The sequence below is a fragment of the Pungitius pungitius genome, chromosome 10 (genome assembly GCF_949316345.1).
Source record: "Pungitius pungitius chromosome 10, fPunPun2.1, whole genome shotgun sequence".
In the NCBI taxonomy this organism is placed as follows: Eukaryota; Metazoa; Chordata; class Actinopteri; order Perciformes; family Gasterosteidae; genus Pungitius; species Pungitius pungitius.
Window position 1 is genome coordinate 10,367,058 of NC_084909.1, and position 22,698 is coordinate 10,389,755.

General features: G+C 45.9%; 1 protein-coding gene across 4 annotated transcripts; it reads right to left on the reverse strand.

The window, feature by feature from the left end:
- Positions 1-101: 101 nt before the first annotated feature.
- On the reverse strand, positions 102-16,701 carry LOC119228719 (alsin-like). 4 transcript variants are annotated; one of them, XM_037488598.2, is made up of 41 exons: positions 16,491-16,699; positions 15,830-16,011; positions 14,586-14,746; positions 14,211-14,435; positions 13,917-14,107; positions 13,481-13,513; positions 13,206-13,400; positions 12,989-13,038; positions 12,636-12,850; positions 12,374-12,461; positions 11,936-12,111; positions 11,378-11,546; positions 11,098-11,194; positions 10,942-11,019; positions 10,492-10,701; positions 10,210-10,381; positions 9,897-10,092; positions 9,430-9,495; positions 9,139-9,298; positions 8,745-8,876; positions 8,264-8,392; positions 8,048-8,071; positions 7,021-7,091; positions 6,588-6,654; positions 6,225-6,403; positions 5,963-6,028; positions 5,756-5,854; positions 5,395-5,559; positions 5,196-5,307; positions 4,908-4,985; positions 4,659-4,795; positions 4,352-4,507; positions 4,157-4,271; positions 3,901-4,058; positions 3,686-3,784; positions 3,388-3,570; positions 3,245-3,290; positions 3,047-3,108; positions 2,541-2,690; positions 2,344-2,440; positions 102-2,164 (listed from the first exon to the last, which is right to left on the reverse strand). In XM_037488598.2, the coding sequence occupies exons 2-41, from the start codon at positions 15,847-15,849 to the stop codon at positions 2,126-2,128; spliced, it is 4,866 nt and encodes a 1,621-aa protein (XP_037344495.2). In that variant the 5' UTR covers positions 15,850-16,011; positions 16,491-16,699; the 3' UTR covers positions 102-2,125. The 4 variants fall into 4 exon arrangements, with proteins under 4 accessions (XP_037344495.2, XP_037344494.2, XP_037344497.2 ...); XM_037488597.2 differs by having other exon boundaries at positions 12,989-13,062; XM_037488600.2 differs by lacking the exon at positions 8,048-8,071 and having other exon boundaries at positions 12,989-13,062.
- Between the last annotated feature and the right edge of the window lie 5,997 nt (positions 16,702-22,698).

Here is a 22,698-nt window from a genome sequence, read left to right on the forward strand (position 1 = left end):
AACACACTGCCTGGGTTTGATTGACAGTTATCCAAACATTGCATCACCGATTCATTGACAATGGAGGCACGAATAGAAAATAATCACATTAGTCATTTCCAGATTCAAACCAAGTTTATTGCCCCTTACAAAACATTTTTCAATTTCTCAGCTTTCAAAACGACTACAACATTCCTTGATCAGTTGCACCATTCATCTGTCTCTATGATGCAAAAATATAGGTTTAGTTACAAGATAATAATCACAAGTCATGAATTTGTTTTAGTTCATTTCAGAAGAAGAAAACAAAACAGTGTCAATGAAAAATGTTTGGTTGCCAAAGCTGCAGGTTGTTGATATTGGGCTAAAACCTGGAAAACATCTGTACGGTCCAGAGGCCAGCTGTTGTCTCATTCATCCTTGCTTACTTCTGTATGAAACTAAACTTTACAAAAATAACACACTTCAGTAACAACAGAAACAGATTTAATTGAATGCAACACCTCTTTCTAGAATATTGAAAGGTTTTTTTTTTGTTATATTCCTGACAACTTGAAGCTGATCAACAGTAACACGATGACGGCTCTTAAAAACATCAACAGCTCGCTTTTTCCCCTCTTTACTTGGAAAGAAATGTGTAAATCCACGTTGACACTCAATATCAACACTGATGTAGAATTTATACTTTTAATATATCTCTAATAAATAATTAAAATAGCTTCTAATAATAAGACAATTCTTTTCAAAGTGACTAAGCTCACTAGTTCTTAAAGAAAATACAGTTTTTGCGGCCAAAACCAGTGTCATGCCAAATTATAATCAACATTTTTCTTTTGCAGGAACAAGAAACATAAAAGAAAACAAAATACTGTAAGTTATTACTTTGATGTCCCACCAAAATAGATCAATTACAAGGATTAAAACCATAGTACCATTAAGCATTCCGTAGTGCAGTTAATTAGCTGCATTTAAACACACAGTGATACACAATCACAACATAATGATGCTATTTGTTTTCATTTAAGGAAGTGCAGTAGTTCATAAAAAATAGTGAATGTTTAAAATGTCTTACAATGTGAATCAATCCTTAAAAATAAAAAAGGATGCACATTAAGTAGTAATCACTTCTCTCATGTCAACCAAACTCCCAAAATCTGCAGACAAATCCTGCAACAATCTAAATCCTGGAATTCATAGATATGTTTTGTCAAAGGTAGTTTGCCCAAATGATTTACTGGAGCAGACTAAACGTGTTCTTTGTCAGACTTGTCCATACATGCTCAAAATAGATATAATACACGGAATAACCAATGAACGAACCTTTGCACAATGCACAATCAAGTAAAAACACGGATTCCGTCTGTAGTGACAGTCTGCTGCTTCATTGTGAGGTTCGACAAAAAGGTTGTTCAATAATAAGTACTTTGAAAGTTTCAAGGAACTGAACCTGTCCGTTTAGCGTAATGCTTTTAACAACCTCGCCTGCATTCAAAAGATGTAAAAGGCTCTCAATTTGTCACAGAATGTCAGTGAAATGGAACCACTTTCATTAGTATACAGACAGTTTTCAGGAACCTTCGGTTAAAGGAGAAATGAAGCTTTCTGACCTGTGTTTTTAGTTTGGCTTCTGAGGGAGAAAAATCAATCCTCAGTTAATGCATTTAGTGCCTGAACCTGTTGGTCTTGATCCAAATCAGACGAAACAACTCCCTCCTGATGCTGCTCTGGGAACAGTGACCAAGACGTAGCAGCACTACGACCCGTGTTAAAAAACTTTTAGGAGGAAACTATTATGAATGAGAACTGCAATGCTGTAACAACTTTGCAAGACCATTGTCAGCATTTTTCATTAAATACTTTTCATGATATACAGTGTATGTAATGTATTAAAAAAGTCCACAGTAACAATTTTTCAAGATGTAATGAGAATAATAAAGCAGTTTACCAACTTGTCCAGAAGGGGGCGAAAGACGTGTGCTGTAACATACTGAGAGTGAATGAGGGGTCAGGCATCATTTGACAGAAAGTGGAGGAGTGCGTCCGTCCCATCTGCAGCTTCCCAGCGGTAGAATCCAGGCGGGTTTGACTGGTTTTGTTCTGGCAGCGCCTGCGTGAGAAGCTCTGCCCGGTGTCTTCTTCTGTGCTGCTACGCAGCAGACTCCTGGAGGATCTGCATGTAGGAGGCCTGCAGCATAGAAATGTAATTCAGGAAAAAGTGCTGGTTCTGATGAATTGATCATAAAAACTAAAAAGCACTCATACTGCACATGAGCTTTGAGGCGACACAATCATGTAATTATTTCAGTTGTTTGAGGGGTAATGTGTGCTGCGGGGTGGAGGGCGAGGGGAGGGAGGTGGTTGCACCTGCAGTGTCGTGAACATATAGCCCATCTCTCCGTGCTGAATGTTGGGATCCATCAGATCTTTGATCAGACTGACCTCGGCTCCCAGGTTCCTAATCCTGGAGCAGAGCAGCAGGGGATCGACATGTTGAGGCCGGTGAAGTCTCATGTAGATGTGTGTGTGTGTGTGTGTGTGTGTGCGTCCATGTAATGGCACACCTTGCTCTGAGCACCACGTATATGAAGAGAGGGAACAGGTCATCCATGCACAACAGGAAGTTGTCGTCCAGCATATGTTTTACTTCCTGTGTCAATTCCTCGAACGTCCTGTGGATGACGAGGAGTTTGTCTGACGGAGTGAAGGCAGTGCTGCGCGTGGAAGGGAAACACATTTTTTTGTACATACACAATAGACTTTTTAGTACACCTTTAGCAAAAAAAAAGTTGAGTCATGTCACAGCTCAACACATGGGTGGAGTTGAGTCATTGAAACCAGTTTGTAAATTAAAATTCAATGAATTCAAAATAATTTGCAATTTTCAGGCATTGAAGACAATTAAAAGTTCATGTTCATTGGTTGAAATTGCAGATGAAGCATATAAAAATAAATAAGGCTGTTGAATCACCATGAGGTCAAAGCGAGTTCTGAGTTAGGTGTTTGTCCTGATCATTGCGCCTACTCTGCATCAAGCGGTTGCTAATAGTTTAGGTCACATGGCAGCTACCTGATTTGTTGGAGTGTCTCTACAGCAGAAACAAAGCAGGCATCTTTACTGCTGGACACAATCTGCGATAAAGGTTTTAAAAGAAAGTCAGTTATAGAGGACAAATCCAAAAGAGCACACTTTGTGTGAGTGAAGGGTGGGTGGATTGACAGCCGCTGGAGGAACATGAGGAGAAAATAGAGCATTTTATCATCTAACCTGCTTTTTCTCCCCTAGAATTGAGGTCCACTCTGGCCAGAACTTCCTACAAGAAAAGCACAAAGTGAGTTTAGAGACAGCACCTGTGGGTGTGAGCAAAAACAAACTGCGTGTGTGTGTGTTTGCAAAATGTACACACTCACTCCTGCACTCCCAGGAAGCGGAGCAGCGACCGGTCGGGCTGTTTGTTGAGTCGGAGCATGCGCTCCCAGTAACGGGCGTCCACCTGCTCCTCCTGCAGGCAGTACAGGGTGAAGAGGGGCGGGTAGAGGCGAGGCAGCAGCTGGGGGAGGAGCAAGGAGGAGGAGCTCAGCACCAGGACGCCGCTGCAGGGAGACAAAAGAAAAAACGCTTGAGGAGGCGAGACGTTCATGACTTTCTCAATAGCACGACCATTGCAGTGACTGCCTCCGTGCTCGTAGATGTGTGTGGGACACTCGCCTTTGGTCTGACATGTCAGGGTTCGGCCTGCTTTCCGGTGTGGAGGTAGGCGGGTCCGGGATGATGCCGCCATCATCCGGCAGCCCCGGAAACAGAAACCTGCAAGAATATCACAAAAAAACCCAAAATAAAAACGAAAACTTATTGAGTGACTCGACAAAAATGCAGTTTGATCTGCGGCCGGCTGCAAGCGCGGCACAAAGAGGCGAGTCTACCTGACAATTCTGTAGAAATGAGTGAGGTAGGCCAGCACCTCCTGGACGGCCGGCATGAGCAGCCGGCGGTTGGATCCCACGCCGACGTAGGTCATCCTGTAGGCCGTCACCAGCGTCTCCACCAGCCAACCCAGAGGGTGGTGAGGGGTCTCACACGCCTGACACACACACACACACAGTTGCAAACCTAAGTGCTGCACTGACAGAGGTTCAGACGGGAGCAGGAGACGAAAGAGAGCACCCCTCACACACGGACCTTGATGAGGTATCTCCGTATGCTGTCGTAGTTTGCCGTGGTCACCGGTTCTCCGTGCTGAGGAATGCACTCCAAACGCTCCAGCACTTTACTCTGAGACCTACTGAGATTGGGGCTGACAACACACACACACACACTTTAACATACAGCAAAGAGGGGACCGATCCAGCGGAGGCTGTGACTTCATGTTTCTACCTTTGTCGTCGCGCAGTCGCTATGGTGACCGCGATGCTGTCCCAGGCTGCGGCCCGCTCTCCTCTGCCGGCAGAATCGCAGCCCAGTCGACTCCAGCATTCGTCGAACACGCAGAGCCACCTCTGACCTGCCGGCACCGCGTACTGACCCACCCGGCTGCCACCAACCGACCCCCACGTTAATACTCATCCACGGATAAACTCCACTGAACATTCCCGCGGGAAGAATACACACACAAGTGGAAAGAAAGAAAAATACGCTGTTCTACAGGAAATTGGGGTTTAAAAGGGGACAAGGTAATACTCACAGGAGGCCGTTTCTCTCTTTGTGTTCGGGTTCATCTGCAGACGGTTTGATGTACGTTCCAACGACTTTCAGCCCTGTGGTCCACTCCCCACTGAACAGGCCCTCCAAGCAATCCCCGTTAGCCAGCGATAAAACGCCCTGAGGGGGAAGGGACAGATGCATTTAGTGGGATTTTTTAATTAAATGCCGTTCTAAAGAAGGACAACCAAGTTCCATTAGGAAGTTGAAAAGACAATTGGACAAGTGCTACCTTCCCGTTGACAGTCCAGTCCTCAGAAAACTCCCCATGCAAAGCTGTGTCGTCATCTGACACCAACAGACCTGGGCCCTGACGGAAGGAACAAACGGGTAAACATATGGGATTTACTTTAGGATCGCTTTCAGCAAATCACTGCCATTTAGCACCTTCAAGGTACACATCGGGGCATCTCCACTTTCATCTCTGAATGCATTCAGAGCCGGGACCAATTTTACCTGATAAACAAAAGACAATAAATGTGACCGCCGACGCAGGCTCCAGCCCCACTACCAGACTTACACACATCTTGTTGTCTCTGAAGATCCCTTCGTAGTACAAACCGCACTGGGTGACCACGGCAGCGTTGCCGTGCCGCTGCTCCTCCGACCACAGCCCCATGTACTTCTCTCCCCTGGGGAAAGCACACGAGAGCGGTGAGCAGAGACGTCCCCATCCAGCGAGATGCCACAACGTCGAGGCGATGTTTTCCGCGCCGCACCTTGTGATGTCATCGTAGACGCCGTAGCCCGTCTTCTTGTCGTGGACCCACTGGCCAATGAAAACGCTGGAAGACCTTTTGGCCATCCGCCCGGAGCTCAGCATGCCGTAACCGTGCCGCTGGCCATCACAGAAACAGCCCTCGTACACCTCGCCACTGGCATACCTGGGAAGGAGCACACATGAATCCCTGTTGGTCCGTGTCATGTTAGAGATGCCACTTTCCTCTCCAATTACAATACCACTTTGATAATGAAAATGTCCGCATCGCTGATGTATACAATCTACGTATATGTTGACATTATTTTGTCCAACGCTACGTTCTACTTCACTTAGAGGCCAGTAGAAAACAGGTTACTGACTTGTACTTGCCGAAACCATGGATCTTGCCATCTCTCCACTGTCCTTGGTAGCAGTCCGGCTTGTTCAGCACTTTGTCAGGAATTAGACACTCCCCATATCTGGAAAAGAGAAAGAACGAATCCACAGAAACGTCACGAAAACCTTTTAACGTCTCCCGAAAAAAAGGTTAAAGCTGGTTCACAGAACAGCGGGGTTCGTTTACCCACCCGTCCTCCTGCCCACTCTTGAAGTTCCCGCTGTAGGTCCGTCCATCCGGCCACTTCATGGTGCCCCTGTGAAGGCAAACACGTTCAAATATCAAACCATTTACGGTGGCAATGTAACCAGCTACTACCGAGCGTATTCAACGTAAAAGAGCCAAATAAACCCTCACGGACATCTAGTGCTGCGTAGGATTTAGCGATGCTCGCCGTGGGTCAAATAATGAGCAATGACGTATATTTGAGGGACACAAACACGCTCCCTAACCTGCCGTGGACCCGCCCTGCCAGCCAGGCGCCGGTGTAATGGGCGTCTTTAAAGCGGCCCTCTCCACAGAACGTGTGCGAGGCCGTGCGGGACATGGCGGTCAAACCCGGCGACGACCCCTGACCTGCGCCGCCCAGCACACGATCCACTGCCTGGTTGAGAGACCACAGCCACTTGTTCTGTAGAGAGAGAGAGAGAGAGAGAGAAATATGCCGGTATTCACAAATCTCATAACAAAATGTTTTAGTACTTAACATTTAAATGATATAATATTGAAACAAAAGTGTTTTTTCCCCCTCAAAATCTGCTATAACAATTTACCAAAAATCTATTTGGTGCGCGGGTTATGAATGAGTAAAGTACCTTCTCTTGCGGAGTCGAGGCCACCAGGGTGAAACTCTCCTCCGGACACGTTATTTTGATGGCGTAGCTGAAGACACGCGGACAATAAAACACATTTACTTGCTTCTGAGGAATTAAAAACATAAAATAAAACCTGACAAATGGGTGAAGATCCCCAGTCAGACATTTACTTTGAAGACTCGGCCTGTCTCAGGTACAAGATGATCATGGTTAAGTGTTTATGGCTGCAGTGATAAGCCTCAATATCAGCAGGCAATGAACAACCACTGAAGCTGATGTACACCAGCCATTAAGTGTAGTTAACCTGCCAGCCACTAGATGCCAAACAAACAAAAAAGAAATGAGTACTCCAATAAGAATTTATTAAAAGAAGATTTATTCATGTTATATCGCTTGATATTAGTTATTGGATTTCTAAAAGCACCAAACTCACAGTCCGCTGCTGTCTTCAGTCAGTGGCTTCACCCACAGAGAGGCCAGAGGGTAGATGTGATGTGTGGAGAACTGCAGAGGGAGAAAGAGCTCAGGTTCATCTCCATCTTTCTGCAGATGTGGGACATTTGGTACTTCTCAGTCCAGTCTTTACACATCTCTTCTTCTTTACATTAAGCAAACGACAAAAGACGTGACAAATTCCCTTTCCTGCATCTGGAGAATGTTAAATTAGAGATCACAACGCAACTCTTGATTCTATAAAACTGTATGTTTCCACATGACCTCTACATTTGATTTATTGGCTCTATTTAGTGATTTTCAAGACCATGGCAGTTACTTTTAACTAAACAGTAGAATTCCTTCAGGGGCAGATCATTTAAAATTATGTTTATCATTAATTCATTATTTATGCAAGAAAACTTGACCCCGCTGAACTGCTGACTTTAAAAAGGCAAGAAGCATCGAGTAGGCGAAGCAGGATCCACGAGGTGTAAAAAGTCTACGCCACAACACACAGGACCCAGAACCACAGAGAGAGACGGGACAGGTTTCACCACCACATGAAAACACATACATCACCACACCCCCCCCCCTCCCTCGACACACCCCAGCCTTTATAGCAGCTAAAGCTCAGAGGCAGGACATGTGCAGAGTAAGTGTTCACACGGGACGCCTGCAGTGCTGATGTTCCCTCAGTAGAATTCCACTGCTGGACAGATCCACCAATAACAAACTACTGGGATCTTCAACACAAAAATAACAGCTAAAGCAAAGATGATCCTCCGTGGAAGGAGGATTTGGCTCATGGTCGGAACCAGGTACGCAAGGTGAATTCCGAACTAGCGAGTGAAGAACGTTTGGGGTTTCGTATGCACCATTAACATTACGCATATTCCCGTGTCAACACTTCTTTATTTGCTCACTATGTGAACCTGTCAGATCGTAATTACTGAACAGAGGCCGGCCCGCCCAGGCTGCTGCAGCACAAAGCAACAAGTGGTTGAACTAGTGTCAGACATACTTACAAGGCTCTGAGAGGGAATCGCACCCTGAGTGAATAAAAGACGTTCAGATGTCAACATTATTTTAGTTTATGTTTGAAAAACACGGTTTACCTTCACCAACAGCAGGACGACGGATCAGAACCCGACCAAAATGGACGCTGTGGTTTCCCTCTGTGCTACCCTTCTCTAAACATATTTGAAATTCTCTCTGCAGAGGATTACTGTGTGTGTGCGTACCTGTGTGTGCACCAGTGTGTCATTGAACAGTATGAACCAGTGGTTGGAGAAGCGCCCGGCGTTCTGCAGGGTCAGAGATCTGTTGCTGCTTTCACACACCAAGCGACGCTGCGGGAGACGCAGGACCTCCTGAGGACGCACACACACACACACACACACAATGTATCATTAGAACCTTCGGAAGGACGTTTATGAGGTTGATGTTGATTTTGGTTTACATCCAAGCACTATTCAATCATATTTACTTGCACTATCTGACTAATGACAAAACGCTTTCTTTGTAAAAACTGTATTTAAAAAGAAGCAACCAGACGGGCCATGGTTGGTAAATCAAACTTTTCCCGTCCATTTCTCTGTGTGGTCAAATAAAAGTCCCGAGCAGAGACGCTCTCCTTGTCTCGGTGGGAGGATTCTTTTGACGTTTTTCTTATCCGATCAGTCGGATCACATGATCTACACAACGTAACAGAGTGGTGCTCACGGTGGTTTTCCCGGAGTGGGAACTCCAGAAGAGGGAGGTGGTTTCAGCCTCCTTCTTCCTCCTCAAAAGGGCTGAGGACTGGGAGTCGTACCGACTACAGCCCTGATCGAGGGACTGATACTCTGTAGTTAACTGGGGGCGAGAAAATGACAAGGGTTTTTTTTTTATCCTTTTGATTTCGTAACATTAAGAACATTGCACATGCCATTTGATTACAAATATGATCATGATATGTTGTATTATTAGCCACAGTATCTTTGTTTATATGTGAGGATACATTTCAAGTTTACATTTTTTTTTTACTTCAAAAAAGTAACCAAATCAATAGTGAGAGTGCAGAGAGAAAGGAGAGAGAAAAGAGGCGCAACCAGAGCGCCGCGAGTTTCCCTCTCACCACATCGTAACAGGCTGCCAGTTTGAGCAGCATTCGGCCGTACTGGTGCAGCTGCTGCAGAGGCCAGTACAACAAGGAAACCAGATCAGCTTTACCAGCGGCGGACTGGTCTGGTTCACACAGCTGAGCGAGCGCGGCCTGCTGGGAGCCTAAACACTCGCTGCACAGAGACACAAACGTCAAAGACGGATTACGCCCTCTTCCGTATTTTCAGATGTGTGTCCATCTTCACGTGATGGGAATTCTTATTAGTTAGACAGTAAAGGAAAATAAATAAACACATGAGCTTACAGGGAGAGTTTATGGAGTGATCGGAATCCACCCATCACCTGGAAGTCACCGACTGAAGAAAAATACCTGGAGAGAGGACACACAGGGTTTTATTTGACCGCACAAACTAGGTACATTATAAAAAACCTCAGAAAACACCTTGTACCCTCCTCATATCAGCAGTATTCTTACGTGTGATGTTCTACTGTCAATAGAAACTGCGAGCTTTAATTATACATATTTGCTGTGGAAAAACTCACACCCATGTGATCGATTTTCGAAATGCTTGACTTTCACTAGCCTGTCCAATTATTTGATTTGGCGTGACAGAAATAAGTGCCAATGCAAACAATAAATAGTAAAAAAACACAGTAATGAGAAGTAAATCAGAGGAGCATACAGGGGCAAACAAATAGTGAGACTGGGAATGAAGTAGACACACAAATAAAAACTAAAATCAAAAAATGAGATAAAAAGATTAACTTTACTCTTCATAAACGTCCAGAAAGTGCTCAGAGTGCGTCAGCAGGGGAAGGGAGGCGATATCACAACCCTGCACATCACGCAGGAAGTAGCTGAGCGCCGTGGAGTGTCGACCAATCAGGAGGCTCAGACGAACAAAACTCTCACAGAGAGAGAAGAAGAGGTGCGTGCACGGCTCCCCCAATGACGGAGACGCGCTCTCTGTGGACGGGCACAGCAACACGCACAACACGCAATCACGTTTTGGGACGTTCAATTCCATCACACCCAAAACGGCAGACGCACCACAGCGGAGCCGGCACAAGTCTCCCCCCTCACCTCTGTTGCGTAGCGGCGTGAGGAGGAGCCGCCGGACGCTGCCCAACCAGCAGTAGAACCGCCGCTCTCGGGAGGCCAGCTCGTGGATGGCGGAGATGAAGCCCATGACGTTCAGGTCGGCCAACGCCGCGCAGCTCTGACCGCCGCTGCAGACGCCGCTGATGTAACCCATCTACGAAAAAGAAAATAAAAACCCGCCCGAGAGAGGCAGTTGGAGGAGATTCTCGCGCTCGGTCCCGTTGAAGGAAACCCACACAGCGTTTGTGTTGTGGACGCACAAACCTCCACGCAGAAGGGCAGCAGGTCGGGTCGGACCGTGTAGCTCTCTGCTCTGCTGGGTGACCTTTGAGTCTGGTGTGACCTCTGCGACGAGCTTGCCTCTTTCTGCGGGCCGCAGTACAACAGGACCGGCTGCACGCAGTCTCCGTCGGCCAGGAGCAGAGAATGGCTCTGACCGGCCGACACGTCCCAAACCCGAAGACCGTCGGACAGCTGCAGCGGCCAGCGAGGGACAAAATATAGAAGGCTGTGAACCGGTTGGTTGTAGGAACATTAGTGATGACTTGTATATATTCTAACATGTAACCTGGCGTATTCTGTCCGCTGTCGCTCCGTTATTTCAGCACTGTCATCAGGGTCATGTATTCATGTGTAAGATGGATTTTGAATGGATGTAAATGACTCAACATGAAACACAGTAAATAAGGCGGAGGGATGCACAGACAAATGTACCTCTGTCTGTTGAGGTACAGTCACAGGACTGTTGACATGGCCGAGCTGTCCGCACATGTTGCTGCCCCACGAGAACACCTTAAAAAACAACAACAACTTTCAGACTTTGTTCAGTGGTTATGACACTTTCTGTGTGTGTGTGTGTGTGTGTGTTACCTGGCAGTGGGCTGTGAGAGCCAGTGAATGGTGCGACCCTGCAGCCACTTTGATCACCTCCTCGCCTGTCAAACACTTGATGCACAGAGGCTGAAGTCTGAACACACACACGCACAGACACACACACGGCTTGTCTACATTAGAGGAGTTTCAGCCCCCTTTTTAACTCCCGCCACATGAATGTAAACTCGACTTAAGATGTAGTGTTAACATGGCTATGAAGGCCTGATTACAAGTGGTCTGATGATAAAATGCTGTGTGTGTGTTTGCGTATCCACACCTGGCCAGCTGATCTCCATGTCCCAGTTGCCCCTCAGACCCACGGCCCCAGCTCCACACTTCTGTCTCCAGAGACGGCAGCCCTTCCGCAACCTCCTCCAGCGCTGCGGCGCGGCTTCGGCATGAGGAGGACGGCCTGCTGGCACTGGACCGCCGTTGCCGTGGAGAACCTGAAAGAAAAAACACACATAATCTAACGGTAACCGTGTTGATTTAACCATCTGAAAAAACACCAACTATTTAATATTTACTATTTAAGTGTTTCTCAAGAATAAAAATGAAAACAGTAAGTAGACGATCTGTCGATTGGATCTACTAAATCATTTGAATGTATCAGTCGGAGTAAAAACGTCAGTTGGAACCAGCGTATCGCTCTGTATAATGTAGCTAGTCTGGTTTATTAGGGAACAGCATGTGCCAGTGTTTATTCTCAGCTAAGCGAACAGCCTCCTGGTTTAATAAGTACGGCTCAGGGTACCAACCTGATCCAACCCTTAGCATTGAGGTAATTTTTTTCAAAAACGCATTGGTTATGTTGTTCAAAGCCGAGCATTCCTACCCCGGGTGGGTGTTCCTGGCAGAGAGCGTCTCCGGCCCCCTGCTGCTTTGCCCTTCTGGTTGATGTTTGTGAGACTGGTGCTCTTTGGTCCCCTCGGTGACGGCTTCTCCGCCGCCAGACAAAGTCGAACTTCTTCCAAACACACGGAAGCGGAGGAGAGCGGCGCGTCTACACCGCTGTTACAGTGGGAGAGAGAGAGAGAGAGAGAGAGAGAGAGGTCAGGCAAATTAATTCCTAATGAGAAAGTCTCCTTCATTTTTTTTTTTAGGTTGACTGTGTCAAAAAAGAATCGTTTTGATAACAAGAGCCACACAAATACACCATCGCAGGGACAAGCCTCATGAGATTATTTAAACACTGACCAACTGTCAGTGTTTAAATAATCCAACTGACCGCCTAAAACTATTTTGCGCCATTGTCTCTCCGGTGAAGTCTTACTTGTGGCTTTGACTCTTAACTGGTGAATCTTCCTTGTAACTGGAAGTCAACAGATCCGTGGAAGGAGTTGAGGAAACACAGCTGTCATCTGGAAAGAATATTGGCAGAAGGGAAGGTACAAAGACTTTTAGCACAAACAAATGGATTTCAAATTCCATAAGGAGAAAGCAGCCAAAATAAAATAAATAAACAAGATGCAAAGAGCTATGAATAATTAACTAGTAAAAAAGAATGAATGCATTTAGCAAACAGAGTTACTGACCTGACGTGTAACTGCTCATCGAGTCGGTGTCTCCAGGCCCGATGCTGTGGCGCATCTCCAAAGACTGACTGGAGAGTTTCTGGAGGAGGTTCTGAAGCTCGGCTTCGTTGGGGAAAGTTGGGTTCTTATTGGTTCTCCAGCTTGGCAGTGGGTGAGCCCTGGGGCGGTCCTCCGTCTCATTGAGGGGGGTGGTGTTCCCAACTGGAGGAGTCATCCTTTAAGTTTTGCAATGGGGGGGGAGAGAAAGCAGGAAAAATAGATTATGGTTAAACTCTACAAATATTGACATAAAAGAAACTATGTGAAATGTCATCATATAAGGGACATTAAAGCGCCTGTTGTCCCCAGCTTACCTTTCCCCGGGTTGGAGCCTCCGTCTGGGGTCTCTTTTCCCCGGAGAGGTCTGGGAACCAAAACCAAAGACGGGCTTCAACCAACGGAAAAATAGATGAACTTCTTAGATAAGCATCTACGCTCATAGATACTGAACCTGAAACATTTCAACAGCATCTGGTTTCTGTAAATATATTTCGACTTACTTATAAATATGTATTTTTGAGGTATAGTTACCTCGTGGGTCATGACTTCAGTCAGCTCCACCCCCAGCGGACAGTAGTGACCTGCATCAGCTGCAGGGGGCTCGTCCACCTCCGTGACTGGACAGTGAGGCGACTGCCCCCGCTGCCTCTTCTCTGAAGCATTCTGGGTATTCTGTTGATGTAAGCTGCGGACCAGGACCAGGCTGTGGTAGGCACCACAAGCCACCTGTTGATGAAGAATAGAAACAGTATTTTTGGACACTTTTTTGTGTCATTTATAAAGAAGATGTAAGGAAGAGAAACTACCTGAACCACGTGTCTTCCTGCCAAGTGCTCCACCTGCCAGAGAAGGAAATATTATGAGTCAGAATCCATTTATAGTCACTTTTGTTACACTAGTGGAATTTGTATTGATGATTGGTGCAAAATAAGAATAAAATAAGATACAAGTATAATAAGATCAAAATTGCAAGCACGTACGTTAAAATACGCATTTGTGTGTAAATGTTTCCATGGTGAGAAACCACTCTAATCAAAATGTACTTTTTTGTCAAACGCTCATATGCCCATGCAGATGCACGTAGACAAAACCCCCATTGCTTCATCGTCAATCAGTTAAGTTCCACAGCTAAAAGATTCCAAATTTAACAAAAGTATCAATACCCGCAACTGGGTTGGATTCCGTGGTTTTTCCTTTTGGTTCGTTGACGCATGAAACCAATTTAACTTCATACAAATTCACCTTCTGTGGTCTCCACACAGGGAAGGTGTTCGTGACCAGGCCAAGTTGGCAGCCGCTTCCCCAGGCCCACAGCTCGTTCCGGGCCGACAGGGCCAGGCTGTGCTCCCGCCCGAGCGCCAGATCCACAACCCGAACCGCTGCTGGTGGAACGGCGTCGCTGTCCACCACGGTGACCGGCCAAGGCTCTGAAACTGGAATATTCGCACACCAGACATTTATAACAATGTAAATAGAGCTGTAGGACGAGAGGGGAGAAGATAAGACGGGAAGGAAGGAGGTCCGGTATTTTCTGACCCGTGATGCTTGTGTCCGTGCCTCTCTCATTCAGCCCGCACTGTCCCGCAGTGTTCTCCCCCCACATGAAGACGCTGCCCTGCTCGCTCAGCGCTCCGCAGTGGAAGCCGCCGGCGGCCACGCAGACCACCGTCCTCCCCAGCAGAGAGTTCTCCAGCAGCGGAGAGGACGCCGGGATGCTCAGGTCCCTCCACAACAGCTCCCCGAAGGAGTAGACCTGGCCACCTGCGGCAACACAACCACAGGGATGCACCTGCTCATCATCACATCATCGCGATATACGCACAAAACTGAGAATTTCAGAATTCAATATATGATTTTTATGTGTGGTGGTGTGGATTGAACCATCGCACAACCCTACTGTCCCACACTGACCCTGTGTCAGCAGGAGGCCATGGTGCTCTCCCAGGCTGACCTGGAGGACGGGCCTGGACAGCAGCACTCGTTCGGGGCCGAGCTGCGCACTGGGGCCCGCTGACTGCCAGGTGTGGAGCAGCCCTCGCTCTGGAGGTGCGGGGGCCCGCTCATCGGCACGGCTGTAATCACATACGCAAACCAGTCGCAATTTAGACCTTTCCTGAACTACGGGGGGGGGGGGGGGGGGGGGGGAGACCAGAGACCCAAGATGGCTGATGTTGAAATGTGCTGTGGTTGAGTGACGCATCAAATTCCATCTCATTCGTCTGTGTAGACCAACACCTCAGGACCCGCAGGCCTCGACATGCATTCATCGTCCCAGCGAGAACAACATCGGTAAATGGTTATGACTCACTCGCATTAAACTGGAAACAAATATAATTCAGAGGCAGATGTGCACCGTCCAGAGGCTTTGATGTTGGCGGCAAGTGACCACACTATTTCCCCAGAGAGCTTTCTAAAGCCACTGCGATAGTAGTTTGCATTCCTCCCTCCGCTCATGCATGCTGGGGCTGCTGACGTCATCGACTCTGTGACCAAGAGACCCTCATAGCGTTTGAGATTTTAACCATGGGGGGAGGGGGGGGGGGCAGGAATCCTCAGTGATTAAAGACCAGCAGCTTTGACTTCACATTTGACCCTACAAGTCACTGGAGATCCTGGACCCGAGACTACGGGAAACAGATGTGGCCGCACCTCTAGTGGCCTGTGTTTTCTAAAGACACTCAGAGCTGTTTTTGTCCTTGTGGATCTGGAGTCTGTGTTAGAAGTATTAGTATCAGTATTATGCAGAAGGCCTTGAACGGCCTTCAGTCGAACACTGAGACCACGCAGGCGCACGCTATAAGGCCACAGGAAGTCTTTTCTCTCGCTCCCCCCTTCTGCAGGAAGAACAGCTGACAAATCACACACTCACAACCATAATAACCACATCGTGTTCAACAGTACTGTTTTCAACATTATGCTGGTTATCATTTCATAGGTTGGCCTAAGCAGTGTTGGGCTACTTCAACGGCTATTGTCTGTATATCAAATTTTACTATAGATACTATTTGAACAGAGCCGATATAGTAATTTAGTGGTCTAAATCGCACATCTGGTCACAATTCAAGGAAACCAGATGTGGCATCCTGCTTTGGCATTCAACGTGTTTGAGGTGGAGATCAGTGCAGAGACACAATGGGAAGGGGATTTGTAGTTACCTTTCCTCTGTGTCCTCCATCACATCGGGCTCTTCTTTCCACACGATAGTGACGGCATCTCGATCAACATCTCCACAAAGCCCTCGTCTTCTATTCACGCTCAGCGATAAATCCGTTTGCAGCGACAGAACATACACAGCATCTTCTTTCTTGTTTTATCTGTCTTTAGGTGCTCATTACATCTGTTTGACAAGATCAAAAAGTTTGAAGTTATAATTCAAATCATCTAACTAGTAATTCGTCGCATTTAAATTGCGGTCAATTTAGCAAGTCGGTTTATTCTGATCATTAATTCAGCGTCACCGGAAACTGCACAACAGACCCAGCAAATCTATTTCTAAGTTGTGTCTGCGTCCGTGTAAAAACGCGTGTTCTTGTGTCACGCAGCGCTCCGGACAACGCGGAACCCGAAACTTCAACAGTCGTCTCACGCGACGCACGCCGACATCAACTTAGCTGACGTAAGGGCATTAACCACAAGTTACTAATAAGAGAGAGAATTGTCAAATCTGTCCCGGTACAACGGGCGGAATTCTTTCCCATTCAATAAAAGACGAATCCCGTATATTGTCCATCTCAGCGAGGGTCAAGTGAATAGACTTAAGTTGGTTAGCTTAATGCTACCGCTGCTAGAAGAAAAGCTAACGTTAACTAAACTCACCGAAGGCCAGTTCGGACTCGGTGAATCGCCGAGGACGTTCGTGGTGCCGCATAACTGCGCGTGTTTTGTGCTGTCACGGCGGAAGCGACGCGCGATGGAATAAATAAATGTATTCAAATCAGTGCAGCGCAGTGGGCGCAGAAAGTTGTGCCCCACAGTTCGGCGTTGTTGACAGTTGACGGGAGCCGACGGCGGCCGGGCAGGGACACACGAGGCGGCCGCGCCTCACCTGTTGCTGCGAGGTTTCGGTTCCAGTTTCTGAATGGTGTTATACTGCACTGTTTGTTTTTTAATGTTATACCAAAAGCCCAAAATAACGTTCACAAAGTAAAAAAAACTAACAAACAGAAAAACACAAATAGAGTGCTTTTTTTAGATAAAATCAATACATCAAGCAAAGTGTAAATTATGGTTATTAAAAGTTATAACTAATTAGTTATCTTTCGACGATGTATGTTATTATAAAATGACACTAGTATATGTGCGTGAGAGCAGGATGGCCCATCGGCTCCAGCAGAGGTCAGCCTCCTCGGAGGTGCACGAAGCTCAGTTTGCCCCCCAGATGTTGAGCACCAAGACCACAAGAGGCACTCTCACACAATGGAGAGGAACATTTAACGTTACACAATCCTTGTTTGAAATTTAGGCTGTACAAAGTAACACTGTCCACGCTGCCTGAACAACACAACAGCACAGGACATTTAGCACAATATGTAGATATTTTGTAATAATCTGTACAATGTGTCTCATGTGTTTGATGCAAGCTCTGTTCCTTTACTTGAATTGTCTCTCTTTGTGTAGAGATACAGTCCTCGACAGAGAGGGACTACATCAACTTTCCATGGATCTGGATCTGGTGAGTCAGTCTCTGGAGAAATACCTAAAGGTAACTAGAACATCTGCTCATTTGCTCCTCAACATTTTAGGGAGATTTTACTACTTCTGACTAATGCGCAAAAGGCTAAAGAGTGTGTTTGTCTAAGAGCAAATTGAAATATTACCAACTCTGAAAGTATTTAAAACTAAAACATGTTTTCTGCTGTTCTTTGTTGTCGCTTTGGCATATAAAACTTCTAAGCGAGTTTTTGATTGTTTAAGTTTAAAGGTTTGAAGCGGACTATCAGAGACTATCAACCCATGTGTATGTATTAATTTGTTCATGTATTTATATATATTCTCCACTGCTACATCTTTTCCCCACCCTTTTTTCCTTCCCTTCCCTTCCTTTCACCCATGTTCGTGATCAGGACTTGTTTGCCGTTTTAGTGTTTCTATATAAAAGTGTCCAACAGGTTTTGGCTCCTTGTTTTACTGCCCGCAGTAAAAAAAAGAAAAGCATCAAGGGCAAATGTGCCCGGGAAACAGGGCCTAATATTTCTGGAGCTGAGACGTTTAAGAATCACAGATGCTGGCAGAGGGTCACAGATGTAACATGTGCTCCTTTCCTTCTTAATCTAATATTCAGCGTACCAAGCAAACATCCCAGTGTGCTCAATCCTCAAGTGGGACACACTGTTGATGTCATTGTTGTCTGTGTTCTATTTTAAACCATCTTATTGGGTTACTGTAAAATTGCCTCTCCCAAAATCTCCCCATAACTTGAAAGCACCACTTCAGATGTTTAAATCTCACAATCATTGTGACATGTATAGACTTTGTAAAAGGCAAATGAGGTGTAGTCCTTTGCTGTAAATAAAGTTTGGGGCTGCGTGATCAAGCTACTGAGTACATGTTGTACCTGCAATAGTTCATATGACAAATCCTGCTATTTAAGAACATTTTAATCTCTGTTTAAAAAATAAAAAACGCCACTCCCAAACTTTCTGTACTTCATTTCACCCCATCATAAAAAACACACACAGACAAGCCGTAACCTCATGGCGTGACCTGAGCAGGCGTATTCCCCGGTCCGATCCCTCATAAACTTATGATGCTGGAAACAACACAATCTGGATTTACAAGACTGCAGAGGCTGTGTGTGCGTGTGCTTGAGTGTTTGTTGTGTGTTTGTGTGTGGTTGAAACCATACGGGGTTACAGCCAGGCCACAAAGACACAGCAAGTCTGAAAGAGTGGTTTGATTGGCCACAATATCGTGAGGAGTAGAGTAGAAGGTAACACCCTCACACAGACACACACACGCACACCACTTTTCCTCAAGGCTTATAGTATGTGCATCGCTTTTTGTAAAATACATTTACTCGGCTTGCTATTCACATTTGTTTGTTTAAACGTAACTTATCTAGCGTGTGAATGATCCAACTCAACGTTCTTGGTGTTGACGAACTCCCACAGTCGGCTTTGCTTCTTTTTCTCAATCAGTTTTTATAATTTACATGCAGCCGGACATTAAAAGAAGAAAAAGAATGAACTGTATCCCAACAAGGGAGGGGTTTCATTTGAACAATTTGGCAGTGGAAGTACTGTGCGTGTGTATATTTGTGTGTTTGTGTGCGTGTGTGTGTGTGTAGGCAGAGTATTTAAAGAACATTGGAAACACATGTCTGGAGCCTGATAAAAAAACGTTTTAGGAACCGGGTAATTTGGCTTGTTCTTTACACTCACACGAAGACACAAACATGCTCACTTGTATGCAGGGAGTTTGACCTTCTGAGGAGCAACAATTTTGTGCATTAAATACCTGGACCAGAAACACTCAGAACTTATTTAAAACGACTATAAAAAATACCGCATAGAACCATAAAATATGTACTGCATTGGCTACAATCCATACAATAGAGAATATAATACACATTTCAACAAATGTAGAAATGCAGCGTTACAGTACGATGTTGTGAGTATGCATAGGAAAACTACATCTCTTCGGGTAGGCTACTCTTAGTTAAATCAAGTGTAATTTTTTTGGATGCAAAAGAGAGATTTTTGCATTGGAAATACGTTTATGCTCTTAGTAATTGGATGGGTTAAGTGCTAATTCCAAAATTTACTACGTACTGTCTAAATGTGCGACAAAAGTTAATTTAGTACTGTAAAAGTCAATAAAGATCAATCTGGATCAATTAATTAAAAATAGAATATATTCCATTCCAAATAGTGAGGTCCATTTTCAAAAGTCAGTAAAAAAGTGGAAAAAAGAGTGAAAAGTGAAAAAAACTTTTTCATATCTTTGTTTTGGACACTGATCTCCATTGCATTTCAACATGAGTGATTGCAGTGAGTTTGAGGAGACAGAAATGTGTCTTCAATGGTGTAAAACTCCCTGTGAAGGCATGTTATTGAAACATCATTGATTTGGCATTGTCTGCCTCGTTCACACTACAATGCAAGAGTGCTGTTTTGAAACGTATCCTCTGTGGAGAGAGTACCTGAAAAGCTCTGTTTTCTTTAAGTGTGAAAAACACAGACTTAGTGTGGACATGGCGGAAAAAAAAGAAGAGAGTCATAAAAAGAGCGAGCGGTGACCATCTGGCTCAGGTCAAACTCCCACAGAGGGCGATGATCACAGTGGTGTGAGTGTGTGTGTATGTGTGTGTCTGTGTGTATGAGTCCCCTGCAGTGAAAGGTGATGACCGCAGCTGTGTGTTTGACCTCAGAGCGGCAGGAGGCCTCCCCCCCTCCTAATCCTCTTCCTTCTCCGTGTTACCCCTTTTCCTCCCTCCACTCCTCTTCTCGGTCTTCCTCTACTTCCTCCTCTAAGCCGCCTCTGCTTTCTTCATTCTGAGCTTGATCACTTCGGAAATCTAAAAAAACACGGCAATGTAATACATAAAGTTCACTGAATATGAGCCACGCAAGCTAAAAGGGGGGGGGTCTCTGTAAAGCTTAGCGGGGCGGCCATTGTGGTTTCACCTCCTCCATTACTTTGCATCAATTAGCACATCACCTCCAAGACTGCTGTGTGTGTGCCGTGGGGGGAAGGGAAGTGAAGGCCTATTGTGTGAAGTCAGGGAAACATCAGAGATTCACTGTTGCTCAACTCAATCTGTTAAACCCAGTTCATCTGAAGGGGTCAAATACGGCATCAATATTGTTGCCACGGCTACCTGCGGCGCTATTTCGTCACAGGCTTCCACGGTCGTCCCTGCGGTCCTGCGTGTTCCTGACTACTACTTGTGCATGTTTTGGGATTCGGGGGTGGTTTCTCCTTTAACCAAGGCTCACACAATGCGGTCGTCAAACAGGCTTTAACATTTAAAATTTCACAATGAATACCTACCACACATTCCCTCTTTGTTTTGTTCTTAGCACTGAAGTACTTTAAAAGTCCTTTATACCCCCCCCCCCCCCCTCCAAGTATCATTCTGGCTAATGCTCAATTCCTTGACAAGAAGTAGATTAAGTGACCCCTTAGATTAAATTAATGTCTGTCGCTGCGACGCAACCCTGTTACAAAACAATAGATGGGGCCGGAAAATTAGCATCACACAGGGTCTTGGTGGAGGTAGGAGGGTCTTTTTTCAACAGTACGTAGCTCGAGTCATCGCTCTACTACTCTAAAGACCCTCTCCCACTGGACACAAACACGCACTAACATCTGGCTTTTGTCTTAAGTGGGAAAGGTTAAAATCTCGGGTATTTCTCGGGCTCGAGTTCCAAAAACATGACATCTCGCTGGATATCCAAACTTTTGTGGAACCTCCGCCCCTGCAGCGGTGAACAAATTGTTCAAAACTGATACGCTCATTTAAGTGAAAAACGTGGATTTAAAAAGGTTCTGCCAGAATATTCCCAGCACTTACCCAGCAGGGGTTAATAAACATTTGACAACTGCTATACAAACTCCCCCCCCCCCACCCTGCCTTTGGGAGAGCAGATCATATCTCCATTCTCCTGCTCTGAGCGTACAGGAAAAGATTCAAACTGGACGAACCAGTTCCACACAACTGTCTAGTGTTGAGTGGCCGCGCAGCAGTCGCTCTCCTGATGGAGGATACTGACTCAAGCCAACATCAACGTGTAACGCTGACTCTGTCATAAGTTATATGATGACACGCTACCAGAATAGATGTTACCTGTTGAGCGTGAATCCCTCCCTAGATTCTGGGGACACGGACCTGGCACTTGACACCTTTGTTGTGCAGCTGGGTCCTTGATCTCCCGATGATTGGGCCTCAGGTGGTGAGAATTCAACGACACCTCCTCTTCATTGACCCAAGGCTCTGGTGTCTGGGCCCTCTGCTGTGTGACCTATTTAAGCGTAACGCCTTCACGGCACACTGCTCATGGATAACTGGGAAACCCAGGGGGGCCATCCTCGTCCGCGGCAGGAAGTCAAAGTCCTAGTTCGTTAGGACTTGAGGACTGAAGACGTTTGGCATGGACCCCGACTATCCGCACGGACCGTCACACAGGACCGAGCGTGTTCTGGTTTGCTGGGATGTGTGCTTACAGTGGAGCGAGCCACTGGCAGGGAGCTAGATCTCTGCTATTCAGCACTCGTACCACACATGATGTCTGTGTGAAAGGCCCAAATGATGATCTTGGTCGCCTGCCACCCGGTGCAAAAACTGTTTACCCTGCAACCATCTGGCAGACAGTATCAGTATCAGAGCACAGACCTGCAGGCTGGGATGCCCCTAGGTCTAAAGGGCCCACAACGTCAAGCCCTGCAATGGCTGACTTAATAATCATGTGACATTTAGTGCTACTTAACCACTTTGTGCCGTCATGTCAACAGCCACGTGAATTAATGTTAATATGTTTTATTGATACTCTAATCATTTTTCATTTTCAATGTCTATTTTTAAAACGTTAGAAATCGGGATCTTTCGCATTTTAGCATGCTGACATAAGCATTTAAATCGCCCTCACTTGTACGACAGATACATCAATGCTGCGATTCATGTTTGCTGATAAGCATCAAGAAATTACAGAACCGACTTGTGTTGCAGGTAAATACATTTTTTTTTACAAATTCCAACAAATACTTGGTCCAAAGGCAGGCGGCTTCCTGCTGCACACACTCTGTTGGTTCAAATAAATCATTCTTTCATCAGTGTGCGTGTGTGTTTCCGTGTGTGTGTGTGTGTGTGTGTGTGCGCGTGCGTAAGTCGTCCAGTACTGTAGGCTCTCTGTGTTTCACTGACAGACACAAACCAGCTGCCTGCATTCCTCTCTCTCTCTCTCTCTCTCTCTGCGCTGACTTCTTAAGGGCGATCACCCCTCCCCCCATTTAGACGAGTGTCCCACACATACTTCTATAATGCTATATATACCAAGCCATAACTAAGACACACATGAGGAAACCA

Bases quoted from the DNA above. Each gene is read 5' to 3' on its own strand.
- LOC119228719 (XM_037488597.2), bottom strand. From the start codon at position 15,849: ATGGAGGACACAGAGGAAAG. The intron at 14,747-15,829 runs GTAACTACAAAT...ATGTGATTACAG, and splicing joins ATGGAGGACACAGAGGAAAG to CCGTGCCGATGAGCGGGCCC. The intron at 5,855-5,962 runs GTGGGTAAACGA...TCTCTTTTCCAG, and splicing joins AAGAGTGGGCAGGAGGACGG to ATATGGGGAGTGTCTAATTC.